The sequence below is a fragment of the Microcaecilia unicolor genome, chromosome 1 (genome assembly GCF_901765095.1).
Source record: "Microcaecilia unicolor chromosome 1, aMicUni1.1, whole genome shotgun sequence".
In the NCBI taxonomy this organism is placed as follows: Eukaryota; Metazoa; Chordata; class Amphibia; order Gymnophiona; family Siphonopidae; genus Microcaecilia; species Microcaecilia unicolor.
In genome coordinates this window covers 339,127,133-339,137,737 of record NC_044031.1, presented here as the reverse complement: position 1 = coordinate 339,137,737, position 10,605 = coordinate 339,127,133, and the positions used below count along the sequence as shown (strand labels likewise).

Sequence of the window (10,605 nt, the reverse complement as noted above, 5' to 3'; positions counted from 1 at the left end):
TAGGTGTAAATCCTCACACCCAATGTTGGGCACAGATCCTGGTGCTACAGGCTATTCTATAAACAGAGTTTATCTTGGAGAGTCATTTCTAGAATAGTGATCAGTGTGCAATTTTTTGGCACTAGGCACCATTTACTGAATCTAGTCCTTGGTGCCTATCTTTGGGCATCAATTTATACAATTGCCCTTATCCCACTTAGGTGTTCCTTATAGAATAGCACTTAGGGTGTTTGCATGTATAAGTGACATTTTTATGCCAAAACTACATGCACAAGGCACACAAAACCGCAGGCACACAGTTATAGAATTGCCTTTTAATGTGGCATTTGAATAATTCATAAAATGGATTTGGATTTTTATTTTTCAAAATTTTGGATTGATTTTGGCCTGAAAAAGAAAATCTCTAAAGAACGTTATCCAGAGGATCCTAAACAAATCTCCTTTAAGAATCCATTCATAACAGACAGTGCTCTGTTGTGGATATTCTTACATTTTGGTTACTCTAAGATACATCATTGAAAGCTTTATTTGAGGAATTAAACTGGGGATATCTTCCAACTTTACTGGAATAGTAGAGAACAAAGGTTTTCTCTATTGACTTGTCACTCACTTTAATATGAGCTAATTCAATGAAATATTGACTGGCTAGGCTATGTTGTACCTTTAAAAGAAATCTAGAAAATGAAACACTTTTGTTTCCCTCAAGACTGGTGATGATACTCAAATCAAAAACTGCCCGTCGGCATTCTTAGACCATCACTAGCCAATATTTCATCACAAGTTATTGTTCATTGCCCTTTATCAAACATTTTGAACTGGGGGCTCAGACGCTTGCTCTGATATTTCAGCAGGAGAAACAAAAAGACATCTCTGAAAAAGCATTTTGCTGTAAAATGCAATGGAGAAATCTGCAGTGGTGAGCATCAATAGGCATTTCACAGGCTTGTCAGGCCAAGCTCCAGTGCACATTTAACAGCACACAGGCACAAACCTTTCAACACGGTCCCAGAACACACATAAAAAAATTGCCAAAAAAAAGAACCAAAGAACATTAGGATCATTGACTTGCACTGAACAGATGCATGGTGCTCACTTTCTAAATCCCTCTCTCCATCGCAGCTTTTTCAAGCAGCAGCTTGTGAAATGAGAAAAGGCTTTAGTTATCTGAATTTTGCCCTAAGCTACCATTTTACTCAGCCATGAGAATGGCATGACACAGAGAGCATCGAGCATTCCAACTGCTTCACATTTCCAAACCCTCGGGACTTGATTAGCTAATGTTTCTTTTTTTTTTTTTTCCCCATAGACACAAATTAGAAAAAGAAAAACCTTTAGTGCCCAGATGAACTCTTTGATATTGGTGCATATTATCATTTTACAAGGGTCTTGCATATTGCCAAAGCTTGAACTGGTCAGTTTGATCCAGTGTATTTTTTCTAGCGTAAAATGTGCCGGTGCTCAAATGCCAGGCCACCCTTCAGAGGTGGGGTGATCACTGAGGGACCCACCCCACAATGGCCAGGCCCCCTGCAACCAGTCACAGAATCTATAACAAGGCAAAATTAGAGTGTAGGGCCTGAGCTCTTTCATTAAAACTTGAGGACCATGAGTCAATTTTAACAGACAATGAAAAAGGTGCCGGTACTCAGTACCCCCAAGTACCCCCTCAAAAAAAGCCCTGATTTGATCAGGGTTGCAATTGATTAAGATTTGAATTGAGGGCTTTTTTTTTGTACTACAAGCTTTTCATTTGCAGTATACTCTGCAGGATGGTAGACAATTAAATCCCTCTGAAGAAATGATATTTCACATTTCAATATCTCTTTTTCGAAATTCATCAGCAAACTCAAACTAATTTGTAATTAATAAATGTGCGGTAGATGGAATTAACTCTATATCGGAAAAAGAGAGCACCGTCATCTTCACTGCCTATAGCCCAGCTGGTCCCCAAATAGATCATGAAATCAAATTATTTTCTAAGAAGCCCCCAAATGTACAAATTAATTTACACAATAAAAATCAAGGTATCTTGAACTATCAGCCATGGAGACATTTTTCTTTTACTGAATCGGTAGAAGAGATTACAATTGGAGGAGCAGCCAGGATGAGATTTATACATTAAATTAAAGGGCCCTTGGATGTTGTTAGTAATTAAACTTGTACAAGGTTTGGCATTGCTTTTTCGGGAAAATGTAGAGTCGTATAAAAAAGAAAATAGAACCCAGAGTACCTATCATGATTTTTAAGGAATACTACAGTTCGTCCCTCCTTTGGAACATAGAAACATACAACTGTCGAAATGGTCTCTTATTTGTATGGAATAATCTGATTACAGTGAGGATGTAGGATCTGAATGAATTGTACAGTGCAGCATAAGCTTAACAAGTATTGCTGCCTTTTGTTTCCATCTTGCACTGGGTTTCCAAGCCTGGTTAAGTAAATAGGGCACATTAAAAGAAAATAATTGAACTCCTCCCCCCCAAAAAATAAAAAAAAAACAAGATGCCTCTTGGAAGCTCATAAAATGTACTAGAAAAAGTCTTTAATGTTGGATCCACATAGACTTCAATCATTGAACAAATTCGATTCTGCTCACTAAAGTAGCCCTTTCACAGAGCTTGTGGATAAATATAAGGGAATGACCACTTCACATTTTCCAATGTTGCTTCTGGGAATATGGGGCTGAAAAGGCAATATATTAAGAGTCTTTGTCACTCTCTGCACTGCCATACATGTCTGCCAGTTTTCGAAACCGAGGACCCCAGTCATTGAGGTAATCGTAGTCCTGATCTCCCTCTGTAGTCATCGACTCCAAAGAACTGAGCGACTCTGCCACAGAGCCATTTCCTTCATAGGCATAAGTTGCTAATGAGTCATATGGGGGTGCAGTGGGATCTGTATCATTTTCCTTTAACCTTTGGTTGATGAAATCTCTGACATCAGTGTTATCCCTTGCTGTTGCAGTCCTACGCGGAAGAAAAAGGGTTTCGGGAACAATGTCTCGACGCAACTTATTGTCCTCTATGGCTTCAGGATTCCTCAGTGTGCCGATATCAAAGGCCTGGGTGTCCTCTTCTCCACCACCCTCATCATTGTAGCTAACAATGTTGTCTCTGATGTCCTCCTTGGAGACAATCAGGGGCTCTTTTTTTCTCTGCCGCCTTAGCGCCGCAAACAGCACCACGGTAACTGCAAAGTGAGACAGAAAACAATTCAGCATCACAGGCAGGCAGAAAATTTCATCCTAGACAGGGTGATTGGGCTTTCCAATTTAATAACCAGAGAAGGGGAGATGGAAAAATTAGTATTTTATGAGCTTTTGTCCCCACCACCTAACTAAGGGGTCCTTTCACTAAAGGTGTGGAAAGTGCTTACTGCAACTTAAAAAGGCTGAATGCAGGCCACACTCAGGTTTCCTGCTGTAAATTCTTGATCTGTGCGTGTGTAAACTGTATGCCAAAAAATATGTTTTATTTTATCATGGAGGGGTGTGTCTGGGGGGTACAGAGTGGATTTTTCTGTGCTAATCAGCGCAGTTTTATTACCACGTGCTAACTGATTAACACAGGATTAGCACACAAGCCCTTATCACCTACAAAATAGACATTGATAAGTGCAGCATTATCACATGGCCATTAATAAGAAAAATAGAAAACTGGCCTTTTTGCTGCTGTGATAAAAATGGTCTTAGTGCATGGGGAAAACTTGTGCAAAGGTGCAATAAGGCCACTTTTGCCACAGCTTAGTAAAAGGACTCCTAAGGTTGCTTTTTTCTAAGGGGTCCTTTTACTAAGCTGTGGTAAAAAGGGTCCTGCACTAACAGCGAGTGCCATTTTTGCTGCACACTTCGGCCCTTTTTACCGCAGCGGGTAAAAAGAAATGGCATGGCCATGCGGTAAGATTTCACATACTGTGTGGCCATGTGTGTGTGTGTGTGTGGGGGGGGGGGGGGTAGCATTTAATGCCACCCACTGAGGTGGCATTAAGGGCTTTTGTGTTAACTTGGCGGTAACCAGGTAGCACGCAGTGCTGCCCAATTACTGCCAGATTAGTGCCACGCTGGAAAATAGCCAGTGTTGACTTGGTAGTTCCAGATTAGTGTGTGGTAAGCCCACTTTGGGCTTAATGCCGCTCTGTAAAAGGGCCCCTAAGTGAACAAACCCTGGGGATGGGCAGCCAACAAATCCTTGTTTTGTGTCATTTCTGGAAAGTTCACTTTGATTGTTTTCATTGGCCCTGTTTTGAAACAGTGTATACTCTTTTCCTGATAGCATGAGCATGCACAATACATCGCTACTGGGAAAAGAGGGCACAATGTTTTCGAAAGAGTACGTACTGCTATTGGCAAATGAAAAACGTGAATTTTTGTGATCTTTTTTTGCTCATGTTAAGATTTTAACAACATGCAAAGGCTTGGGATATTTGTCGACAAATGGCCACTCCTACCCTAGCTGAGAAAATATTTACCCATCTCTCTGACCTCAAGTACAACTTTCTTTAAATCAATCACCTTACTTTCTAATTCTTCCTACGTTCTTACCTATCTATATGTTACATCTTTGCTTTACCATAAACTATCAATTATAATGTTCTATTACGTATTGTGTTGACATTGTAAGTAGTATACCATGCCATACTTTGTATTGTTTTTGAATATTTTTACTGCTGTAATTGTCTATTGCTCATGTTTGATCTATTCTTACTGTACACCACCTTGAGTGAATTCCTTCAAAAAGGTGGTAAATAAATCCTAATAAATAAATAAATATGAAGCATCGTATTCAACCACCCATGCAACAAATTGCGCTTTTTTGATCATTGCCTTATTTTATTATTTATTATTTTTCTGTGTAAATTGATCTTATGTCGAGCAACCTAAATTCAGTACATCATTTACATGTATAAAATTAAGCCCTTGGCTACCATTGTTTCATAACTGTTCATGTTAATATAAAATCATATGTTGTATTCTTCATCTTGACTGATAACCATTACAACTATACATGTCATGTTTGAAAACACCTGAAATGGTGTTCTGTCTCCTTTAAATTCATCCCTGCATCAGAAAATATGACGTCATCACGCCAACGTCTTGATGACGCTCACGCAATTCTTTACAAACGTCTTTTTTTGGCGTCTTTCTTTTGCCGCCTTTTTGTCACTTTATATAGAAGAGATCAGACACAAAACAACCATTTATCCTTTCGGATCAAACAGGAGAAGGCTCCTTCATCGGAGCCCCTTTTTTTTCGCGTTATAGCGAAATTAATGCAAGTTTACACAGGCTGTCTATAAGGTAAGAAGTTTTTCAAACAGCCCTATCGGCAACTTTCTCCCTGGGCGTTTCTCTCTCATTCTATATATATATGTTAAAAACGAGGCACGATATCTGTACTAAGTCAACTAAACCCCGTTTTTTTCCCCTTTAATTATTAAGGAATGCCTTCTCAATCATTAAGAAAGGCACTGTTACCTCCACACTTTATATATTTAAATATCATTCCTTTTCTAGGGGGGCTATGAGTACTTATCGGGTATACATTTTTTCAACTCCTGTTTATTCATTTTGTAGGCACTTACAACTTAAACATTGCACGATTGCCATATCTACAATTTGGTAAGCCCTTTTCAATGATGTTTTTTCTCCATATATATACATATTGCTAATTATAGCAATAACGTTTGTAGCCATCATACATATTGAGATTAGACAAGCCACTCTATTCTATCAGTACCACTATAATTATGCAAAACATATAAATATAATTAGTTCTTACAGCTTTGGATATATATCTGTATGTATATGTATTTATGTGTGGACACATATGTCCATTACTACTTTAAAAACATTTTATTTTAAAAAATTGTTCACAATATATTTTCATATTATTTATATCTCTTATTACATGTCTGCTTATATTTTTAAAAATTGGTTGGCATTATGTTGGCTTATATTTGTTATTATATATATATTTTCTAAGAATTTTTAAACTTACTGGAGCTATCTCTATGACTATTTTACGGTTGCTGGAACATTACAATTTTACACAGTTCATTGAATCAACACTACTGTTTGTAAAATTAACATTTTATCATTATTATTATTTTTTAATTTCTTATATATTTGAAGTTAACACGATGCTGTCATTATTTATTTTGTATGTTCTATTTTATTGATGTATTTATATGTTTTTATTAATAGACCCCTGAGGCAGGCGCCTTTTTGGCGCCGAAACACGGCCCGTGTCGGGTCTTTGGCTTAATAAAGTACTCCTGTTGTCTCATTCTTGAAGGCCCAGTGTTGCTTTTTTTCTTTTGGTTTCTTTGACTGTATACTGTATTACCCTCTCTGTCTGTACTAAGTAGTATACCATGCCATACTTTGTATTGTTTTTGAATATTTTTACTGCTGTAATTGTCTATTGCTCATGTTTGATCTATTCTTACTGTACACCACCTTGAGTGAATTCCTTCAAAAAGGTGGTAAATAAATCCTAATAAATAAATAAATAAATAAATAAAAGCAAAACACAGTGGAGATAACCAAGGACCAGTGCAGAGTCAAAGTAGTTTCTTAACAAACTTTAATAACAATAAGTGGCAAACAATAAGAGGGTACAATGGCAGAAGAGAAGGTCAATGTCCAAACCAGGGTCCCTGAGGGGGAGGGGGGCAGGAAGGCAAGATTCCCCTGGGCCTGGCCTCCAAGGGGGGCCCAGTGCAGGTGTCTGCTTCTCTCCTGCTCCTGAGGGGACCCAGGTGATCGCATCTCAACAGGAGCAGGAGAGAGAAAATTCCAGTGCCAGGTCCCCCTTGGAGGCCGGGGAGGAGCAGACACAGGGCTTTGGGGCCTTGGTTTGGCTGCGGAGATCGTCAAGCCCCACCAGCAGAAGCCTTCCTCCAGCGCTGTTCTCCACTGCATTGCCTGCCCTGTGGCTGCTTTGCACGACGTGAGGGAAGAAGCAGCCGCAGGGCAGGCAATGTGGCAAACAGTGCTGGAGGAAGGCTTCTGCTGCTGGGGCTTGGGGACCCCAGCCAAGATATGTGGAGTTGCAGCGGGGGCAGGGAGGTGGGGCAAAATGTGCCCCCCTAACTTTGGGCTCCAGCCCCCCCAATTTTTATAGTCTGGCTATGCAGCAGTCCAGGGGGGGCAGCAGTGGTGGCCCTGGTGGGGCCCAGGCCAGCAGCAGCGGCAGCCCTGCCCCGGGTTTGGCTCAGTCCCTCATCGGTCCTAGTCCAAACAACAATAAGAACACAAAAAAGCAGCAAGGGCCTTTCAAGAATGGGATAGTCAAGAGTCCATTATTAGACTCAACATGAGCTGTGTTTTGGAGTCAAGCTCCTGTGTCAGGGGTCAGTGAAATCAATGTATTTAAAATAATGAGCTGCAAGCCCATATAATCAGCAGACCTGACGAGTCGATAAGATCCAAATTGTCATCAGCACTATGGGTTGAAGATGTGACATACTGCTGGAAACCCTTAATAATACATTTCTCCACTGGGTATTTCACTTCAGAATGCCATGGTTCGAGGTTGACTCTCTGAATTTCTCCTCCAGTGAATGAGGTTACTGCTGAAGATTTGAAATTTCCCTGCCTCTGGCCTTTTATTCCTTTTGGAACTGTCAGTAACCCAGGGATTTTCAGCCCGTCCTGCTGGACTGACGCCACTGAATGATGATTTAGACTGTATTATTTTCTTTCTCTTTTAGGGGAGAGATTTTTTTTAATTTTTTTTGTTACATTTGTACCCTGCGCTTTCCCACTCATGGCAGGCTCAATGCGGCTTACATGGGGCAATGGAGGGTTAAGTGACTTGCCCAGAGTCACAAGGAGCTGCCTGTGCCTGAAGTGGGAATCAAACTCAGTTCCTCAGTTCCCCAGGACCAAAGTCCACCACCCTAACCACTAGGCCACTCCTTCACAAGTTCTCCAGCAGGTTTTCTGTTATGCTTTGTGAGTTAAACACAACTTTGTGCATGTGATACATGCACATTTCAGCTTATGTACTGTGGACTCCTGATGCAGTCACTGTAGCCGAAACATGGCCCACGTCGAGTCCCTGCTGTTGTTCGCCAATTATTTTTATTAATTAAAGTTTGTTAAGAGACTGCTTTGGCTCTGCACTGGTCCTTGATTATTTCCACTGTGTTTTGCTTTTGCTTCCTACCCGTTGGTGATCAATCCTTCTTTTGCCTTTCTTCGTAGCAAATGGCAATCTATCCCTACAAAACACCAGTTACAGAGGGGTGGCGTACTACAGTGCACAGAATTTCATAGATGAAGTTCAGTTCCAAATGCCCAAAAGCACCAGTACCTAAGGCTGGGCTGCAAAATTCTGCACATAACTTGGCCAGTTCTCATAGCACATTTTCACCTTTATTTTGCTATGTACAAGCATTTATGAGAAACCATGAATAATGATAAGCTTGCAAAACAGCTCATTATTTATACGAGATTGTGAAAACATCTTTGAATGCTGACTTTTCCAGTAAAGATAACTACACATGCTTTGTGTCATGTTGCTCATAAAAACCTTTTGCATACAAGTTTTCTGCTGGGCTCTTTTTTATACGTCCAGGTAGAAACTTTAGTTTTGTGATAAATGTGGTGCACTTTGGTACATCGTTCTCACAGAAGTAAGACAACTTGGGGGGGGGGGGGGGGGGGGGAAGTATGGTATACGTAATTCCCATCAAATTAGCAGCCTGAAGTAAAAGAATACAGATAAGGTGATAGTTTGAAAAATGTAGGCCTAATATAGTTATTGGTTAACAAAATTGTGCCCAGATTAGCAGCACTGATGGTATAATATCAGTTAGGAGGAAGCTTCAGCCTACCCCCCCAACCTCCACATGCAGTCTAATTAATAATATTTAATACCTCCGTGAGAGGCTTCATCAGACCCCTTATGCAGAGAACATGCAACCCACCCTTATGTCTCCTCTCACTTTTCAGTATTGTACTTCAGTTCCTTTTATGTCATTTTAGTGTTATTTTTCTCATTTGTCCACTCCATTTTATTCCTTGTTCATCTGTCTTTGTTCATTGTTCCCCTCATTTTGAATTGCAAACCGCTTACATTTTATTGTAAGACTGGTGGTATATCAGGTAAATATATAAATGAAACATTCTGATTATTAGGAGTGTAGTTAACAGAAGCAGCTGACAAAATATTGCTTTATAATGAAAAATTTCTGGTGGTGAAAGTAGTACATACATCAAGCTCCATCTCTGGTCGTCTTGAAATCAAGGCTAAAAGCCCATCTTTTTGATGCAGCTTTTAACTCCTAACTCTTACTCACTTGTTTAGTACCACATGTTTTATCATTCCCACCTTAGTAATTCCCTTATCTCTTATTTATCCTGTTTGTCTGTCCTAATTAGATTGTAAGCTCTGTTGAGCAGGGACTGTCTCTTTATGTCCAGTGTACAGCGCTGTGTATGTCTAGTAGCATTATAGAAATGATAAGTAGTAGTAGTACCATCACCCTCTCCTCCCCCCAAGACAAATCACAGAATATAAACCATAAAATAACTCTCTTGCAACCCTATGAAATGCCTAACACATGATCAGTGCACAACTGTGCCTGTCAGGATCGTGCTCTTTGCATTCGTTGTAATCTCAGGGCAGCTGCTAATTCAAGACTGAGCAACAATTCCAATTAGAAACACTGATGGTTTTTACCTAAGCTAGAGCCATTTTTAATCATCTCTGTTTTGAGCCATTGTCCTCCTCAATTTGCAGTTTATTTTTCCACGTTCCTTCTTGGCTTACTTCTGTAATAATCTAGAGTTGACAAACTGTTTCTCACAAACCCAGCCAGCTTTTTCACATATTGAAAGAAGGCAGACTCCAATTAAGGATTGGTATCTAGTAATACAATTAGTGTTTTCTTCAGGCCTCTTAAAAGGAGATTGAAATTTGCTTTATGGAAGTAATCCTTCACTCCCCCCCCTTTCACCCTCAAAATTTAAGTTTCAAAATTTAATAGATATTACTATACAGAATGCTTTTTAGCACTGAAGCAGTGAACATTTATTATCAGAATGAAAATGTGGAAGGAGGGATTTCTTGTTCAAAGCTCACCAAGAAGCAACCAGGTAAAATATTATATCTGTTTTCTGTCATTAGGAAGAAAAGAGATAGAACAACTAAAATACCAAAGCAATCTCCTTGGACAGAAAATCTCTAAGATGTCCTTTTACTAAGCTGTTGTAGAAAGTGGCCTTAACGCTCCATTGTGCTAGGCCACTGAGGTGGCATTAAGGCCCACACGCTAGGCCATTTTTACCACAAAGGCATAATGGACCATTTTCCATTTTTTCCTTTAATGGTCATGCGCTAATGTCTAAAGCACTCAAAATCCAGCATGATTCAATGGATCTAATGTTATCCGACCTCCAAAGCACTTAGCAAAAACACCAAATCTTGACATTAAATGACAAAACATATGTATAAATTGTTTGCCTCAGCGGTGCTACTCATTTTGGGGCTGGCACCTATTTACCTCTGAGAAGGTAAGTTGTTCTTCCCCCCTCCCTGTCACTGATTTCTTGTACCTTGCACTTCTCAATTTACTGCTCCTAAACTCCCTCGAATG

General features: G+C 39.8%; 1 protein-coding gene across 1 annotated transcript in view; it reads right to left on the bottom strand.

Annotated features, from left to right (window-relative positions):
- Positions 1–1,993: 1,993 nt before the first annotated feature.
- Positions 1,994–10,605, bottom strand: part of LOC115473950 (cadherin-6-like) — a 306,893-nt gene continuing 298,281 nt past the window's right edge. Inside the window, exon 12 of the mRNA XM_030209169.1 lies at positions 1,994–3,189. Coding sequence (XP_030065029.1) covers positions 2,699–3,189 — 491 coding nt within the window. The 3' untranslated portion in view covers positions 1,994–2,698. The remainder of the gene's footprint in view (positions 3,190–10,605) is intronic.